The sequence below is a fragment of the Coptis chinensis genome, chromosome 2 (genome assembly GCF_015680905.1).
Source record: "Coptis chinensis isolate HL-2020 chromosome 2, ASM1568090v1, whole genome shotgun sequence".
NCBI lineage: Eukaryota > Viridiplantae > Streptophyta > Magnoliopsida > Ranunculales > Ranunculaceae > Coptis > Coptis chinensis.
In genome coordinates this window covers 103,435,044-103,455,335 of record NC_141457.1, presented here as the reverse complement: position 1 = coordinate 103,455,335, position 20,292 = coordinate 103,435,044, and the positions used below count along the sequence as shown (strand labels likewise).

General features: G+C 35.5%; 2 protein-coding genes and 1 non-coding gene across 5 annotated transcripts; 2 read left to right on the top strand and 1 right to left on the bottom strand.

Moving 5' to 3' along the window:
• Positions 1-406: 406 nt before the first annotated feature.
• On the top strand, positions 407-2,057 carry LOC147519888 (bZIP transcription factor 27-like). The gene is made up of 3 exons (XM_086591415.1): positions 407-1,392; positions 1,476-1,550; positions 1,640-2,057. The coding sequence occupies exons 1-3, from the start codon at positions 712-714 to the stop codon at positions 1,718-1,720; spliced, it is 837 nt and encodes a 278-aa protein (XP_086447541.1). The 5' UTR covers positions 407-711; the 3' UTR covers positions 1,721-2,057.
• A 4,661-nt stretch (positions 2,058-6,718) lies between these two features.
• LOC147519887 (uncharacterized) lies at positions 6,719-15,189 on the bottom strand. Of its 3 annotated transcripts, none has more exons than XM_086591412.1 (14): positions 14,970-15,186; positions 14,758-14,895; positions 14,594-14,675; positions 14,226-14,302; positions 11,140-11,240; positions 10,220-10,352; positions 9,629-9,745; positions 9,468-9,547; positions 8,773-8,839; positions 8,211-8,289; positions 7,971-8,062; positions 7,358-7,501; positions 7,086-7,145; positions 6,719-6,995 (listed from the first exon to the last, which is right to left on the bottom strand). In XM_086591412.1, exons 1-13 carry the CDS (start codon positions 15,066-15,068, stop codon positions 7,110-7,112), a joined length of 1,245 nt encoding a protein of 414 aa, XP_086447538.1. In that variant the 5' UTR covers positions 15,069-15,186; the 3' UTR covers positions 6,719-6,995; positions 7,086-7,109. The 3 variants fall into 3 exon arrangements, 2 of the variants coding, with proteins under 2 accessions (XP_086447538.1, XP_086447539.1); XM_086591413.1 differs by having other exon boundaries at positions 14,758-14,870; positions 14,970-15,104; XR_015212367.1 differs by having other exon boundaries at positions 6,919-6,995; positions 7,278-7,501; positions 14,970-15,189.
• Positions 15,190-15,306: 117 nt separating this feature from the next.
• Positions 15,307-15,380, top strand: TRNAE-UUC (transfer RNA glutamic acid (anticodon UUC)). The gene has a single exon. It is a non-coding gene; the product is annotated as a tRNA-Glu (tRNA).
• Positions 15,381-20,292: the final 4,912 nt, after the last annotated feature.

Genomic DNA, 20,292 nt, shown 5'->3' with positions numbered 1-20,292 from the left:
AATTAGCCAAACACGTATATTGGACAAACTGATCCTTAGCTTGAATATCACTATTGCTCAGATATGGAGACACCTTTAATGACAGAGGATGCAAAATAAGGGCATGTCTGACGTGAGTCATTTGTACTGTTTGTCTCCCAAATACGCATCCCCGCCTTGGTTTCAATGAAAATTGAAGGTATCCCCCGGTAGGGGAGCCGGATAGGCGGAAATATACTCATACACCAAACATCGTAGTTCCTTTAATTTCCATGTCCCTTCCAACTCTGGCATGGGGTTTCAGGTTTGGTTCTTACATTTTTTTATTTTATTTTTTCTTTGACTATTTTTATTCTGTGTGTAAGCTTTGTCGATGTATGTACGTGTGGTCATTATATTTTGCATCTGTACTGTTGTATATATAAAGCAAAAATCTACATTACCTAATTGGATAAAACGATGTCCCTCATAACTTTCCCCATTGGATAAAACAAGGGTCTCCCGACTATCCCCAATTATCTCTACCGAAACCTGTACAAATTGTATATAAACTTAAAACAGAGAAGAAACGCTCTTAAAGCATCATGATCTTTTATATCAGGTCAAAATAGCTCACATACATACATACATGGCCACAGTATAAAACGCCCTTTTTCTTCATTTCTTCTTTGAAATCTATAATCCCACCTCTCCTTTGTTCCCATCCCATGTCAAGCATATCTGACTCAAACTATGTGGTCATCAGGCGGTGAGGAGATCATCTTCAGCACAACAAATAATAGCAACCAAAGAACTTCTTCATTTTCAAAGTCTTCATCTTCATCTTCTTATCAATCACAATCTCCATTCTCAGCTTCATCTCCTTTACAAACCCCAAGAACAAAAACCATGGAAGAAGTTTGGGAGGACATTGGTCTTTCATCAGTAGATCATCACCCTACTAGAGAAGCATTGGGAAGGGTTCCACCCAAACCCCACTCCTGTGATAACCATTATAACCCAAACACCTTTAGGGGCAATAACCTTCAAGAGTTCTTAGCAAGACCATTTAGCAGCAGAGATAGTTTAGGGTCTAGTAACTCTACCCATGAGTTTCGCCACTTTGGGTCTTCACCAACTCCCACCCCACCAACTGCATTATGCTTGAATTCTGTACCTGAGTTTCATTACTTGGACAACACTTCTAACACTCTTGGTCCACTACACTCACAACTGGATAACCAGTCTAATGATGTCGCTTCCTCCTTTGGCACATCTTTTAACTCTCCTTTTGATGTTTTAGGTCCTTGTTCTGCATTCTCTCCATTTGGCAAGAAAAGAGATTCTGAATCTGAAGATAATGTTGGAGATCGAAGAAGTAAGAGAATGATCAAGAACAGAGAGTCTGCTGCCCGTTCAAGATCTAGAAAACAGGTACGCATGCTTCTTTCTTCTATATTTGATCTCTCTTTTTCTGTCCCGATTTTTTTCTTTTTGTTTTAATTATCTATTAACAGGCTTATACGAATGAGTTGGAAAATAAAGTTGAACGTTTGACACTGGAGAATGAAAGGCTTAAACAACAAGAACAGGTAAAATTTAGTAGCTAGATAGGAATTAAGTCAAATTTTATTTTCCATGCATCTTCTTTTGGTGATTCTCAATGTGTTTGTGCGAGCAGGTATATTTAGCAGCAGCAGCTGCTGCTGCTCAACTACCCAAGAGGCATATGCTCCAGAGAACCTCAACAGCTCCATTTTGAGAAGTAAATGCATGCCTGTCCTTCCATTTTGCTCTTCTTTTATTCGATGGGCGCAACTACCTTAGAAGAGGGGAAATATGTCTGGTGTTTCTTGGTGGGGCAAGTCATTAAAGCTAAGCTGGGGCCAAGTGTGACAAAGAAATCACAAATGACAGCTTTGTTTCGCTCTAATCCTTTGTATTTTGCATGTAATTAAGTAATTTGGTTATCTCGTTGTGTTTTTTTTTTTTTTTTACCCATAACCCATTGATCGAATGGTACGGGGATAGGAGTTAATGGAGTTATTAGTTATTAGTTATTTTATTTAGAATACAATGTTTTAAGAGGGCTTATGTTTTAATTTGCTTTCTCAGTGTGTAAGATGAGAGTGAGACACACATTGCTATCACATCGATCACCTTCACCATCATAATTTCCTTATCTGAACCCCACTCTAATTCTTACCTCTCGTACCTTTTCTACGTGTCCTTATTCTTACTTATTAGTTGGTAATGCTATGGAATGATCTGTTTTGCTCTGATCTACCCTCTTAAATCTTACATTCATGGTAATCATGGCATGCAAACTCTATCTTTGATGGAGCACTACAATTGAAAAAATTCGACAACTTTGGTGTTTTGAGCTCGACTAGTTAGTTGATTACTAGATTAACTACGCACTTTGTGTTGAAACTTGACAGTCGTTTTATGTTGTTTCATGTGAGGAACTAAAGCAGACTGGTGGGATTCTGATGAATTTCATAATGGTTGAAAGTTGACTTGAATTTCATAATCGTTTTAAGGAGGGCATTTTGGGTGGAACATTCAGAGTTTTAGGTACGTGTATATTTGTGGGTGGGGGGAGAGTAGAGAAGCCCTTCAGAAAAGCGTAGTGCTAACAGCTGACAGAATATTTGCTTGAATAGGAAAGAAAGATTTAGAATCTAGACTCGTGGCTTGAAATCGTCAGACTTAGAAGGATATATAACTTTCACGTGTGTGTATATCTTGAAAGAAGGTTTACGACGATGACTACTTCATAAAAAAAAAAAAAGAAGGTTTAATGATGACTGGTGTCATCGTAATGTCGTATGGTCCCTCAAGACAGGTAGTCAGGTACATAATAACATAAATAAGCAGAAGAAAGAAACTAATTGGACAAACTAATTACTGTTGGACTATTTTAAAGAATGAGCCACTAAATAACTGTTTATATTTGATAATCAATTCTTATTTATCTAGGGGATTTCAATTTGCACTAGTCGGTCATCCGGAGAGAATACCCAAAAATCGGGCAAATTTAGATTTGATCAAATGCACAGCAGCTTTCGAACGTCTAACACATTTTGGCTCAGGGCTTTTGATCTCAGTCGTTGGTCCTCCTGACAGGTGATTGACCAAAAGAGAACTGCTAGCGGGACAGCGACAGCGACAGCGACTGACTACTGCCTTCTAGCAGGCCAACAGGCCCTATCAATTAAAGCCACGTCCTAGATAAAATTTTTGCTAGTCTTTCATCCGGTTCTATGTGTTCTTACCCTTCGTTTTTCTTGTTAAGGAAAACAAAATAAAACGAAAACAAAAAACAGAAGTCCCAAAAAGCTAAACATGGCAGGTGCCGACTAGAGGAATGAGACTCGAACCCCACATTTAAAACATGTTTGCAAAAAAAAAAACAAAAACAAAAACATGTAATAAATCTCTTTGTAAGAAAACCACTTCATCGTTCTAAATTAGTTTAACCGTCTTAATTAGGAATACAAACTAATACAATGAAAACCAGCATGAGATTAGGTCTCAAAAATCAAAAAATCTATTTAGACTCTTTTAATAACTCCTTAGAGAATTCGTATTTAAGTGACATCCAAATTATATATATATATATATATATAATTTCCAAAAGTTAAAAACTAAAAATTGAAACAAATAAATAACTAATGATTTATCAAATTAAATAGTTAAAACCCAATATAATAACAAATAAATGACAAAAAACTTATTTATATCAATTTCTTCATTATCTCCTCTCTCTCTTTATTTACTTTTTATCACTTTAGTTATATTAGTTTTGAATAAAGAAAAAAAAAAAAAACCCCCCGTATGTTCTATCTATTGACTTGAACAAATGTGTAAGAGAAAGATGAACTAGACGTGAAAAATTCATAGTCTAAATATGAAAATGGTGTGACTAAAGATGAAGATACAGTAGAAAAGAAAATGAATGAAACTTGATTCAACATTTTTTGGTGTTAAGTTTATTTATTTATTTTATTTATTTTGTTTGTGGAAATACTAGTAAGAGCATCTCTAGGTGGACGTATCCGTAGTCGCATTCTTCAAATTTGAAGAAATGAGTCGGAATTTCCCGGAATTCCAACTCTAGGTGGTCGCGATTCGCGGTCGATCACCGCTTGTTAAGCATTCTTGTTTGGCAATTTGGGATGCGGATCGCGGAGGCGACATTATTAATGTCGTCGCCATTGCAAATGTCGCCCCAAGTTTTTTTGACTTTGACTAGCACCGTAGCCCAGTATTGGCCACCACTACTAATGTCGCAAGTTATTTTTTTTAATTTTTTCAATTTGTGCATGCGACATTAAGATCGGGCGTGAGTTTTTTTTGAATTTGGGGCGACAAAGGTGGTAATGTCGCGACATTAATAAGACTTGGCGCATTTCCAAGATTAATGTCGCAGCAGGGGTCCCCAATGAATTTTCATGACCATTTAATTTGCGACCACCTAGAGTTGGTCGAAATTTGTTATCAGATTCTGTAGTAGCATTCTTCAAATTTGAAGAGTATGCTACCACCACCTAGAGATGCTCTAAGTTTGTTGATTTACTTGTTACTATTTATGGTTTTAGTATTGGGTTGGTAATTTATTTGTTATTATTTTGTTTCTATATTTGTTTTTTTATTTTTGGAAAGAGAAAGTGACATTTGGATACTAGTGCGAAATGAAGTCCCAAAGGAGTGATAGAGGGAGTCCGAGTAGAAACGCTCTTCAAAAATTCTATTTTTTTTTATTAAAAACAATAAGTGAGTGTTTGGATCTCATTTTTTCTAAAAAATTATTTATTCTAAAAATAGTTTTTGAATAAACATGTTTGGTTGACATTTTTCTTAAAAACTATTTTTATAAAATCGACAGATTTCACAATATTTCTCAAAATATTGCAGTATTATGTACTATACACCCGGGCTGTCCATTTGTCTTGAGCAAGAACCCTAAATAACAGCCAAAAAGTGAAAAACCTATTTTTGTCACATTTTAGGTGTTTATTAAAAAATAATTTTTCAGACCAATTTTTAACATTTTTTTTGTGTTAAGTAGTTAGTAATTTGGACCGGTTATGGTTCTTGAAAATCAAAACCAGAATTTTATTGGATTGGTTATGGATTAAGTACGTATCGAACTATTATAGACATGATTCGGTTGAAATTTTGAACCTTATTCTTTCTAAATCCTAATTTCCCTCCACTATATAAAGATTCAGTAAATGAATAAAGAATATATGCAATTCCCAATGACATTTTTTTTTTCGTAATTAGCTTCAGTAATAGGTTCACCCTCACTGTAGGTTCACCCTCACAGGAAATACTAAATAAGGGATGTATGCAGTTCCTGTAATTACTTTTAATTAAGGAATTTTTCTTCTTTAATTAATGTGTTATACATTTTGGATTTATGCACCTTATTTATATTTTGCAAAATATAAATTTAATATTTATATAATGGAAATTAGGATCTAATTATAAAATTGGAAATTTAATGTCTACCCATCCAAAAATTAAGGTTATTGGTGGACATTAAATTTTCGGTTCGGCTTTAGTTCTCTAACTCGAGTATCTAATCGGTCCGGTCCGGTTCTAGATCTGCATTGTTAAAAAACGGAATGGTCTTGGATTTTCATATATCCAGACCCGATCCAACCCAGTGCCAGCCCTAAACATTGGTGTGCCCGTGTGCCCTCGGATGGCATCACTGCATCAGTACTGTCTGGGAGGATCCTTGGAATGTGGGTATACTGGCAGCCGGAGCGAACTAGCCAACCCTCTCCATATATGGGACAAAAGCAAGGTTGACGATGGTGATTGGTGAGGGTGGGAAATGTTTTAGAGTGTCAAGCCCAATTTAAGTTCCCATGTGGTTCAAAAAAATTTCAAATACTTTCTACGGGATGGTGATGCATAGACATCAACTTCGTCAAAATGCCTGAATTTCGACAGATTTTTTTGTTTTCTAAAAAGTCCGCTTTCTCTGTCATTTGATAAGGAGGATATGGGTACGGCTGACAGTGGCCATCCCCATAATCTTCAGCACCAAATTAGGTGAAAATTGGCATCACCAAAAGCAGGAAAGTTGCTCTTAATGTGAAAGACAAATCTGCCAGAGTCATTTGAGATCAGAAGCACTGAAGTACACGCATCACGTGACTTCTTTTTCACGTACAGCTCCTACTCTCCCGAATGAGATATACTCATATACCTTATGTTCTTATATATGTAAATTTGGGACCTAACCTAGATTTTGCTACGACCTCCTACTTTTGTAGCTTCAAGCCAATTTTTTCAATGGTCATAGATTCACTTTGATCTATTTTTCTACCCTAGACTGAAGTATTTTATCTGCAAAACGAACTCCTTCAACTTACCAATCATCAATTCTAAAATAAGTATTGTCCGAAACTCTGAATACACCTAGGCCAACTCTATCCATTCAATATCTCCAAATGACCAGCATTTTCTTGTTTGGATTTCCTGAAGGAATAAAAGAACAATTTGCAGGTACAAGCAATAATAGTCTCCCTTACATGTCCATGACTGGACAGACTATTGATAATCTGGAAAAAAAAGCCATGAGATGGGGGTTGTGCATACAAAGCATGTCTAGACATTTTTTTTAACCGATTAACAAGTCTTTACTGAAAAATATGATCGATACCAGTTAGTTATTGACCAACACTAATACAGTTGGAATCAAGAATTCCATCGAAAATAGTGAAATACACAAAACTTGTAAGTGCTAACCAGCCATGATCTAAGCTTCATTCCATATGTAGGGAATCATAGTATTCAATCATATTACAGTACTGAACTAGTATGCAAGTGGAGAAATTAATTCCCCCAAATAATACACAACAATTATAAGTTGTATGTAAATACACCGACTCGACCATCACCGAAGATTAAAACCAGATTACGGTGTTCACTGCAGTCGACTTGCCAATACTTTTAAGTGCGTATTCACACATACATATAGCAATCGATGATACTAATTTTCAACAAGAAATCGACTGAAAAAAACAAAGCATGGTTGTCTCAGCACTTGCTCATACAACAAAAGGTAATAGCAGGCCAAAGATAATAAGAGTTATGAATGTTACCTCCTGCCAGACCAAAGATACTTGTCACTTGTGCACAAACCTTGTTACGATCCAATTAACCTGTTGGACACGAAAATACAGATAAATATTTAATAATTTTATACCTAAGGGTATAAGGACCCCGCAGCAGCACATGTTGCATAATCCAGAAGAACAATTGAAAGAAAAATATGTACTATCACAAAAACCCACTTGCATATTTGACTGGAAAAGTCAAAAACAGTTGACAGTACATGAGCTTTAAGAATCTGTTAAACTGATTGTAAACTCACAATGTTATTTTTAGGAGAACTCCAGTAGAACCCTTGTATTGCAATCACAGCCAAATTCGAAGTTACAAGAACAAAGATGCCCAGGGAATGGATTCCCATCCACTCCAACACAAATGTCAATCGCTTGTAACCATAAATATCTACCTACAAACAAGACATAAATGATATGCTTTAGCTATACAACAAACATTCATCTCATGCATCTTTAGAAGATATTGTTATTTGAAAATAAAACACATATCTAATGGTAAGTATAGGGAACAATGAGAAAACCGCTGCATCTTACATTGTATAGACACACTCAAATGGAGAACCTCTTAGCTGATTCACACCAAGTATGTGTGAGTCACCACAAGAAAGTTAAAGATCAAAATAAAATAATCCTGATGGTACTCTTTCAGCCTACAATTCGTAACCTATTTCTATTTTTTTTTATAAAAAATTGCACTACAAGTCCTTATAAGCTGGATTAGGGCTTCATGTAACTTAACGAAATATCCACTGAATACAAGAGAAGATTTTTGACTCGGAGTAAAGTGATATAAAATTAACAGTATATCAAGTTTGAATTCATAAAATCATACGAAAATATGACCAAGTTGTTCCAACTCACCAGCACATATAGAGCACTAAAAGTGATGCCCGCAGAAGCAGATGTAAGGAGCATGTAACTGGTAGTGTACAGAGATTTGTTCAGGGGTATTCCTGTTAAGTAACAAAAAACCGAACACGTTTTTCTCAGTTTGAAGCACTTTACTGTTACCCTGAGACATTTGCAATAGATTGTGACTAAAACAGTTACCTTTACCCAAAAAAAAAAAAAAGACTGAAACAGTTACATAATTGGCCAAACCTGCACAGGATAGTATCAACCCGAGGCCAAAAAGTGTGAATGAGATAAGTAGCCAATGGAAAAGCCGCCTTTTATGGCCCTGAGTTATATGAGATTCGATAAGAATCAGTTCTTGTAACAATAGTAGCTTTCGAGACTGAATACCCACATAACGAATAAAACCACAAAACACATTCTTTAGACATACTAATCTATGAATAAAATTTATTTGAAACTACAGGGAAAAAAGAGACATCTTTGATAGGAGTTTTTTTGGTGGCATGGTCTACATGTAAATAATATTGTCAATTATTAGGGAACTGACTAAAACATAGAGACGAAAGGTCATTTATTGTATCTATAGAGACGAAAGTGATTAGTAACATTGCAGTTTATTCATTTCATTGTAATAACGCTTAGGCCCCAAAAATATAGAAGTCATAAAACTAGTTAAGAATAAAATTAATAATTTTCTTTTGTGTCAAACAAGACACAATTTGTGCCTCACCCCCTTTACTCAATCAATAAGGTAAGTTGAATTGATAAATTAAAGGTACAGGAAGATATCAATCTAAAATATCACCTCTAATTGCACAAGAACATGGCCATAATGAAGTCCAATGATACAGGTAACAGCAGCTGTTAAAGTACTGAAAAATCAATTTGATCAGTGAAATGGTTGCGGAATTTACATATGGGCCCTTTTAAGTTTTACAATTGAGTTGTGTCCAATGTGATACTTCAACACATTAACTTCAATACAGAAAATTGTGATGCTATTCCATAATAAACAGAGCGGATATAAGATACCAGATTTACCAAAAGCCCAAAAAGAAAAAGAAGAAGGATTCCAGAATGTATGAGGACGAGCTTTAATCCCATTTATTTGCATTTAGTATGATAAAAAAAACACGAGTTTTCAAATGGTCATTTTTAGGAATTGTAACTCCAGTCCCAATTGAACACACACACACACAACTAACCGAATATCCAAGTTGTGAACATGTGTACAACAGAAAATCTTGTGTCTCCAATGCTAAATCTCACCTCTCTTTTCTTCAGGAAACAGAAAATCCTCTAGCTGTTCCTCAGTGGAATGGGGATGGGGGGAGCGCTTTAGTGTTTGCCCATTTCTTTTGGGAAAATAAAAATAAAATCAAGGACAAAGAAGATTCAATTTACATAAAAATCTTTGAGTACAAAGAAATGCTATATGACAGATGAGCCACACAGCAAATAAAATAATGTGTAGAATTAGTACAGAAAAGACTAATTTACCTCAGAATGCCTTCCGGATCAAAAGGGGCAAGGCACCATGGAGGCAGACCCTCTGAAACATTCTCGGAATTACTGCATTCCTATGGAACAAAGATGTTGCTTAGGAATAATTCTACTATATCAGAGAGTTAAAACATATATACTTTTCAGATTTTGTATACCTTCAAGTTTCTGTAACCTGGTTTTCTATATAAATGTTTGACACCTAGAACATGCCGGTCAATCAATCCAGCAGCATTACATGCCGGTCCAAGATCACCCCTTACTTCACAGTTCACCTACAAAATAGGTAAACCTGAATTACTTAAATCTAATCCAGGTCTGTCCAACTAACATCCAAAAGATTAATGCAACAAAAATTAAAGGTAAGATAACAAGGAGCAAATCTTGAGAACTTTAATAACTGGAGGAGAGAAGCACCAAAAATGAGTATACCTCCTAATATAAGTTTATCGTAGATGATTAGAAGTCTCACTAAGATCAAAATTATAGATGATGCACCCTAGCCACGAGTTAATATTTATGAGTACTTGATTACAATAAAAATAAAAAACAAGGTTCTATCTGAAATGAAATCAATGGAATCCTGAAATAAAATATAATCTGAGTGGAAAGGATTCTGCCCAGAATGCCTCAGTCATGCAGTAGCCATTCTTTCAAACCTAAATTGATAATTGTAAATGACTATAGTTTGTTTGAGTATTAGGAGATGCTTAAAATTTTAAATATGTAGATGGATGTTACCCTTATACCGTGTAAATTGTGTAGTTATCACTTGCTGCGAACATAGAAGAGGTCGAATGTGACACTTTGATCTGCCAATCTGAGACATATAGACCATATAAGAGGCCTGAGTATATGATGCATAGAGCAAGCGCAACGCACCTACAATAAGAAGAAGACTAGTAAAAATGATCACTTCAGCTATACTAGCATACTGCGACTCTGTTCGTGGATTAACCTGGTTGACTATAAAAACACAAAAATTATGAAATTCCAATGATCATCCAAAGCAATTAGATATTTAGCAGATGGAAGTAAACCTATAACACTTGATATGAACTAGATGAATAAAGTAATAAAAATGGAACCTAGATTATTATCTCTGCTGATCATGAATGAAAATCCTGATATCAGTGTGTAACCTACTTTATGCGGCTATGTTTGGCGGCTATCTACATATCCTATATCACCTTGAACATCAGGTGGCGCTTCACATGGGAAGCTGTGAACTTCTAGTCTGAGTTGCACTCGATGGGATTAGAGTGGCAGATTTATTATCACATTGGCACATGCACAGAACATATAAGGCAATGAGAAGGACAATCTTAAGAGAACAAAGACATCACTGGAAACGTTTTGAATCTGCAACCACTATTTGAAGTAGTTTCCATCCTTTATGTTTGTCGAGGGAAATAAGTAGCTGATTATTGTATGTTCAGGATGCGGCGTGAAAATAATTACACTTTAAGATAGTTTGTCTATTTCTCATATCTACAGAATTAGTGAGTGTGCTTTGCTGAGGAGAATAGATACCATATCACATTTTATGACAAAACATCATTAATGAATGTCATACAATACCATCCTATAAAAAAAGAAATATGTCATATTAAGCACAGCATCCTCAAGTTTAACGTTTGAAGCCCAATTAAAACAATTACACTCTTACCAATTCAAATAATAGCTCTTAAAAAGAGTTACTTCTCTCCTTGTTTTACATGGTAACCAGATTTCACATAAAGCTGCAACAATATAACCGAGAGATATCCTCTGCACTCACAAAAAAGTTAAGATGTAAAGGAAGAAAATTGAGCATGTAGGTATAATGTAAATTAAAAGAAATCCAATAGGAAAAGAGAACTGAGAAAATTGGTCAGCATTACATATTTTAGGAGCTATTATGTTCCAGCACCCAGTGAAGTTAGGGACTTAGGGTACACCGGTACATACTCATTAGCTGAAGATATAAATAAACTCACAAAAAGTGCAAAAATCAAATCGAACCATTAGGTTTTATTCGTAATTATAGTCGATGTTAGGGGAAAAAGTTAAAAACATACACTTTTCATTGAAATAACCCTACTATAAACATCGACTCCCTTTGAATTTAGTGAAAGACAATTTCATATTAAAACCTAGACATTACAACATTTGGAAGGGGGATTCGATCACATATTAAAAGTTTAGAGTATTCAAATATATGAACTGTAGAGACAGCTAGTTATTTCACCAATGTATAAACTAAAGAACATACAGAGGATTGCTTACATAAGTTTCCCATTTAATCTCAACGTGATCATGTTGAGATGGGTAAAGGGCAAAAAGCTAAAATGGATTACTTGGGCAGAAAGATGTTTTTAGAAGAATTATTGTAGACTTCAAGTCGGGATATATCAAGAAAAATTTGAATAACAGGTTTGATCATTATTCCTGGTTCCAGACAGAGAACTCATAGGCTGAGAATTTTAAAAGAGCATTTTATACTTGCTAGCCAGTTAGACTCATATCAAGAAGTATAGGCAAAAGATAATATTAAGGACTTAATCCATCTTCTTATCAATAACATCATTGTCTTAAGGCTTGAGACTTCTGATTCTTTTGGCTCGGGGTAAAACTTTCTAATGATGCTCCAATGTTTTTTCCTGCATCAATTGCTGCATCCATAGGTAGACCAGATTTGGGATCCCACTAAATACATTTTTTTCAAAGCTTTACTACAGCAAGTACTTCTGTGTTCACCTGGTTTATAACCTTAAATATCACATTCATTAGAAAAAAGAAAAACCTAAGTTGTATTGAGACAGATATGTGTGTCCATATCCGACACAGATACAAAGTGCCTAGCACGGCGAAATATAAAAAATTGGGGGTTATCACATGCATTATGTGTCCGTGGTGTGTCCTACACTCCACGTGGATATGAATGCGACACAGATTGTTTTCAAAATATGGCGTATCCATGTAACATAGGGAAAAACATATTTCTCGTGCAAAATGACAGCCACATGAAGCTGTTCCATCTGTCCTCTAAGTGCCCTTGCCAGCAACAACTGGGATAAGAAACCATGGACCAAAATATCGCCGATATATCCGATATATCGCCGATATATATCGGTATTTTGGTACACCGACATCGATATTCCCGATATATATCCACCGAATATAGAACCCTTTTTTTCCCGATATATATCGAATTTCCGGAAATTTTAATCCCGATATTTCGATATTTCGATATAATCGATATATATCGGTTGACTTTTTGACTATTTTAAAATATAAATCTGATATATATCCGATATTTCCGATATATTTCCGATATTTCCGATATATCCAATATTTCCGATATTTTAAATAGTTTGGACTGGTTACCAAAAAAATGGATATATCCGAAATATCCGATATATCCGATATATATCGGTTTTTGGGTACACCGATATATTCATCGATATCGATATTTTGGGCCTTGTAAGAAACAACAAAAAAGACTCTAGTAGCCTTCAAAGACCCTAAAGAACGAAGGATCGATTGTGTATAGACTGTAGAGAAAAAATGGTTAACAAACCATCTTTAGCAGAAAACATTAAAGTTGGTTTCGAATGACTAGGCCTATGCTTCCACTACTACATTAGCAACAATAAGATTCTCTCGAGAACTAGCGCCGCATTTTGCCAGCTCCAAGGCTAATTCTGTTGGAGTTATCCCTCACATGAGGAGAGGAGAGAAATCAGTTCAGCTTGTGTGGAAAAGCAAGAGTGCGCCCCGCGCCCTCCACAAGCCATTCTGAAGCGTGCCCCGCGCTAAAGTGCCTGGTCATCATCCAAGGCAAGAACGCGCCACGCGCCCTCCACAAGCCAATTTGAAGCGTGCCACGCGCTCAAGCGCCTGGACATCGTCCAAGGCAAGAGCGCGCCCCGCACCCGTTTCAACACAAGTCCAAGCGCACCCCGCGCCCATGCCTATTTTGGCAGGATTCTATTTTTGCGAACCGCGAGTTTGGCACTATATGTTTGGATTTTTGGCAAAACCAAACACACGAGAGACAACACAAAAGTCAGAGAAAACCCAATCTTGATAGCTATCAAGATTGAGAGATAACATTTACAGAGATACAACCCTATAAAGAGAGAGGAGTGATCTAATAAGGTGAGAAACTGCAAGGAGTGATTGTAATCTTCCTTCCCACTTTATATAAGGACTAACTCTTGTGGAAGTAGGCACCATTGGCCAAACCACGGTATATCTTTGTGTTGTGGTTTGTTTTTACTGCTTTACATTATTATTATCTGTTGTTAATAGTTGTTTAGCGAGGCGAATTATCTGTGTAGTGGAAATTGATTGGTATTGGTATTAAACCCAACAAATTCGGCTACCACTATGGCCAGAACTAGAAAAACCTCAAGGATGAACCTCTAGAAACACTTCCTCTGGTAAATTCCATTTTTTCAGCATCTCCAAACCATTTTTCTCTATGTTACATGGACACGCCATATTCTTAAAAAAATGTGTGTCGGATACGTATCCACGTGTCCGTGTCGGACACATTTTGTATATGATTTACCTCAATTTTTGATATTTCACCATGTCAGACACTTCGTATCTGTGTCGGACACCGACATACCTATCCATGTCAATGCAACTTAAATTTTTTTATATTTCTCATACAAGATGGTATATTAATTTAGAACTATATTTCTATATTTCTCTACTACTTGGTTTCAAATTTCAAGATTACAAGTTAATATTGATTTGTGAAACCTGTAAAATGCCAAGCCATCGTATACGTTCAATGTCAACGCCAAATGTCAAGGAATTTAGTCCATGAAAATAACCACCTAAAATTAAGATAAGAACATGTTATATATCTTATATTTTCATAAATCTCCATTTAAGCTACACTAAAATTAAGATGTATACACTAAAATCCCACTTTTCAAATTTAACAATTTTGGTTGGGTGTACTGTTTCGATTGATTATGTACAATCTTGGATAGTTTGTGTGGATTTTTTTTTTACATGCTTGCATTGTATTTACAAGTTCATATATCTTCAAACTCGGGCATAGAAGAAGCAAACAATAAACTTCAATAAAAAAAAAACCAAGTAAAAGTTACACAGAATAATACCTTGAAGAACAATTCCAAGAACAAAGAGTTGAATTGCCCTCACAACTGCCTTACGTGTAGCCTCTACTTTGTTCTCTACATTCTGCAATCGATACATCATAATCAAACTTTTAACTCGCTATATGAACTTATAAAAAAAAAAAAAATAAAAAAGTAAATAGTACCTTATATACAAGTGCAAGAGAAAGTCCAACGATAAAAAGAAAGAAAGGCATAACGAAATCCGCCAAGTGTAAACCGTTCCATGGTGAATGAGCAATGAATGGTATAAGTGAGCCTCCATAGTCAACAAATATCATCAGCTGAAATAAATAATCAATGCAGGTGAATGAATAAAAAATGTGGTGCATGCTAATCAGAGAGAGAGAGAGATTACAAAGACAGAGAGGCCGCGAAACACGTCGAGAGAAGCGAGGCGGTTGTTGTTTTTATTATTATTTGCTGCCTCGCTTGGCAATTGCTCGTAATCAGACATTTCCAAGATTTCGGAAAGACAAGAAGTTGTTCGGACTAATGAGGATGTTGTTGAGAAAGATTCCAAGTCTGACTTTTGTTTTTAACGCGTTGTGAGTTGTGGCAGTTTTTATATGCAGACATGGGATTCTGCGGGGAATCAGGAATCTAAAGATTCTAGTATGCCCTGTCCAAATTTTGGATCCGAAATTGTTGTTTCCATGTTTATTAAGACTTTTGAGTAGGTTGACTGTCATAAATCCGTTGTAGTCCAGCCTGGTTAGGATACCTGGCTTTCACCCAGGCGACCCGGGTTCAAATCCCGGCAACGGAATATGTAAGACATTTTTAATCCTTGTCTGAAACGGACTCAGATTTTTTGAACTCAATCTGCTAGCCCTAGGATCTTTTTAATCTAACGAATCATGTAGGACCAACAATAATTTAGTTACGTGTTTTTCCCTTTGTTTATTTTTTGAGGTCTAGCTTTTCTCTTCGCACTCATTTTCTCTCTTCTCAATCACCCCAGACTTCATATACCCTTTTATTTACCCTTTTATTTATTGTTAGCGGAAATATAGAAATATATGCATGGAATCACAAAACTATTATATAGATTTGTTTTGGAGGAGTGGAATTTCAAGTGTAGTACTGTAGTAAATTCGGATAATATAATAAGCTGCAGAGAATGGGGCTTGGACTTTGTGTTTGCAATTGTGGCTATGATAGCAGCAGTTGCAGTAAGGCAACAAAGGCGGAAATATGTTATTGAAGGTGGCGAAAAACTTAGTTCCCTCATTATCTTTTGGCAAGTTCCTCAATATTTATTTTTGAGTATTAGAAGTACTCATATATGTTGCACAAATAGAATTGTTTGATGCACAAATACCAGATGCATTAAAAAGCTTGGGAGTTGGTTTGAGCATGTCATCAACTGCCTTAGGGGGTTATCTGACAAGCATGCTTATATGAGCGGTTATGGAGATCATTACGAAAATGGGAGTCCAGGGTGGATACCTCCAAATCTAAATGATTGTTTTACATAAAAGTTTTTATTTCTCTTAGCTGGCATAACGATGATTAATTTTTCGAGAGTTCACCTACTGTGCAAAGCGTTTTAAGTTTGCATCCTTTAATAAGAGAGAGGATCATACCAAAGAAGCAGAGACGACATTGCCTTGATATTCATATTAAACTTTACAAATTTGTTATTTAGTATTATGCTTTTTCTTTTGTCAATGAACTTAAGGATTCAGTTCACTTCTAAGAGACAATAATTATACTGGTACAAATAAAACTATATATAGACACATTAGATGCATATGTACTATTTTTTTTCCGGTGAACTCTTGGCTCCATCCCCTGTTTCAACACCCTTCAATTGCATGAAAATGGCAACAGAGAAACAAAATATGCATTGTAGATTAGTATGACTTCAAAAATATGCTGCTAGAAATTAACAATTCACCTAACATAAACTAGACGCTCAAGAGGAGAACTTCCTGAAATGAGTAACAACAAGGTACTCACCCATATTTATAAAGCGAGTAGATTTTTGGTGGCATATATGGCCTCCTAAACGATACCCCAATCCCCATATATGGATCGAAATGCCGATGACGAAATTGCTTCATCCTAAGAACATTTTTTCATTTGACTAGTATTTTTAAAAAGTTAAAAAAAAAATGAAAACAACTAGAGCATGTTACAATCTATGCAAAGAACATAGAACTTATAATTTTTGCTTGAAATCGTGACCAACTCCACCAGTTTTCAGCATGAAAATGCCTTGTCAAGGTATACAAATTCACAAATATAACCATTTGATATGATATGGAATACCACATAATAGTTTCGAAACCTACAAAATAAAAAGGATCCTAAAAACACTCCTCTCTTGTGTTAGAGTTCCTCCTCTTCTTGCAATTCAAAATGCACTTCAAATTCTTCAAAATAGTTCAACTCCAAATTCTTTGAAAAACAATGCCAATCCCAAAGTGTCATATAGCTCCTGCACATGTTTTCAATTGCCAAATCCATATAGCTTCTTGTCCAGAGTGTCTATTGAAATTAAGGATACATTAATGTTCTATAAATAGTATTTGACGGGAAGAAAATAAACAAATAAAAGAAGCAACTCTATAAATAAAGAAGTTTTACGTACAAAAGAGATGAAACAATACCTAAGTTTTTTTCAATTCTGGACATGTTCGCTTGTCATGATCCTGCGATTTAAACTGGCTACATTTTCTTTTCTTGGTCACTGCAAATTCAACAGGACTCTTCCATCTACCACTGGTGCTCTTACAATCCTTTGGTCTCCCTACCATTATTGAGATATTCGGATCGAGAATCAGAATTTGACATGAAGTAGTAGCATCTTCTTGACTTTTTTGAGCCTCCAATGTAGCATTAATAGTATTAGGAGTTCTAAATAATTTGTCATGCTCTTCCAAAACACCTATGAAAAGTTTTTCAAGTCCATCCAATGCCATTTTCTACAACCTCTCATCTTCAGAAACAACACTCCACATTTGTGTATATCTTCCACATAAATGGCTCATTCGGAAAGCCTTAGGGCACTAGTCAGTAGGTTGCTCCACTTCTCCATCCATCACTCTGAACTTGTTTGTCTCTTTTGTCCACCTTTTTAAAATAAAATATGAGGGAATTTTATCCACATCAAGATGATCAAATACTCTCATCATATGTCTGCAAACTACCCTTGTAAACTTGAAAGGGTTGCATTCACAATAACCTTCACGCGTTAATTATATCACTCTATCTCATTGTAAATTTTTCATGCACACCAAATTTTGATTCGACTATATAACTGTCATAAACACCGTCTCATACTGATTGACAAATTTCCATGTTTTTCACCATTGAGAATTCACCACGAAATTTTTCAAAAATATTCCTCGTAATTAAACACACGACACTATGACTTCAATAGAAAGTCATAGTCATTATCAATACTGTTCTTGTGCTCTGAAATGTAGTCTTCGTCACACTCATTTCTGACAATCTTCTTCAATGCTTGCTCATATCTTGTGACAAACTCTCTTAGATTTGTATCTTTATTAACAAATTCATTAAAAAAATGTGTTAATCCCCTCACTGCCTCCAGCTGTATTCATACCAGCATAGAATGTGTTGCGATGGTATACAGGAACCCAAGATTCTTTAATGGCATACAAGCCATTTAGCCATTCATTATCTGTCAACCCAAATTCTAGCATCAGATCATTCCACTTATTCTCAAACTCTTCAACCTTATAAGTGAACTTAAGGCATCTCTCAATTTGGTTCATGAAGCTCACATTCACAGTATAGACATGTAATTTTTGTGCGATTTTTTGTTTTATGTGCCAAAGGCATAAGGTGGTGTGTACTAGGGAAAACTATTTTCACAGTTGAGCACATGCAACACATTGATCACTAATGATGAACTTTGGAGCACGATATCCCATTGCCTCAAGTCATGTATTAACCAACCACAAGAATGTAAACTTTGTCTCATCTTGAAGAAGGGCACATCCAAACTGCATGGATTGGTAGTGATGATTAACTCCCATAAAATGAGCAAACAACATCTTATATTTGTTCGTCCTATAAGTGGTATCAAAGGAAACAACATCTACAAACTGCTCATATGCCATACGAGATCTTACATCAACCCAAAAAAAGTTCACTACATACCCTCCTAGTTAGATCTACTTGAACATCATAATAAAATTGAGGGTTGTCTCTTTGTTTTATCTGAAAATAAGATATGACAAAAGCAGCATCACCCTTCTCTAACGTATCAAGCCTGATCGTTCGCAAACATTTGTAACAATCTCTTGATCTAAACCCTACATGTTCTCCAGCAAAGATGTCAGGCACATTGGAAATTATCATGTTTTCCCTATGAAAAATCTCTGTAAGATCCTTGGCAGCAGCCGGCATGTGTCTGTTGGACGACATATTCGTCAAAGAGGATTGACAAACTTATGGTTGTGATAATCAATAAAGACAATTACAATCCACTTTTTAATTTTTTTTTTTGTGCAAAATCCACATTTGTGTCTGACATTTACACTTCATTGTTGATGTACTACAAATTCTTCCTTCACCACCATCATTTTCAACCCTCTTTTGAGGCTTTCCCTCTCGAGAACAAATAAATCTAACATTTGTTATTTCATCTGCATGAGCTTGAGTTTTATTTGATGACCTTATCCTCACGACAAAACCATTTTTGTCGACTATAATCTTGATAGTAGTTATGTGCTTCTTCCACAAAGTTGAATAATATCTCTAAACGTGGTGCCTCAAGCTTCTCAATATAATGAACTCTTTATTAGGGGTTGAATTACCGCCAACCACCCTCCCACTCACACCAAAATGATAACACTCCTCTATAATCATAGAATCAACATATGGTGCAACCATTTCCATCTAAAGAAAGTGCATAAAATAACCTTTAGGAAATTGAAAACGCAACAATACTACGAAGGAAAAAATAAAAATAAATACATATATGTTCTAATTCTTGTACTGTCATTGTTGGAACCTCCGACAATTAGGGGTGATAAAAGGGCTGGGCCGGGCTAGCCCGCCCCTCAAACCATAAAAGCCCTCATGATTGAGGGTCGGGTCAACCTGCCCCTATTTTAATTTGTATTGAGGGTCGGGTTGAGTAGGGTCAAGCATGAAAACTCAAGCCCTTAACCCGCCCCTCGACCCTTATTTTTGAGAGCCAAATGAGGGCCGGGGCGGGCCCAGTCTAATTATACTTTACTAGTTTAATTTTTTTTTGTGACTTTTTATTTATTTTTATCATACTTTGATTATGAATATCAATTTTAACTAAGTATACAAAACTAATTCTTATGTCTTTAGAAAAAAAAATAGATAGAGATGGTGGAAGAGATGATATTCTTAAAACATCTAAATTTTTCATACTTAACTATGTTGTTAGGTTGGATTTGCTTTTATGTATGACTTATATACATACTTAAAATCAATTACAAAAGCGCATATGTTATATTATGTTCTAATTTATCCCCTATTGAAAACTAATTTAATGATTTTTTTATACTATTTAGATAATTATAGTACACTAGTAGAAAAAAGGCCTTTTGTGACTGTTTTAAAATATTATTTGTGACTATTCTGTTCGAAACGGTCACAAATGGCAGAAAAGGGTTTTTTGTGACTGTTTTAAGAAGTTTTTTGTGACGTGCATTTTTGAAACGGTC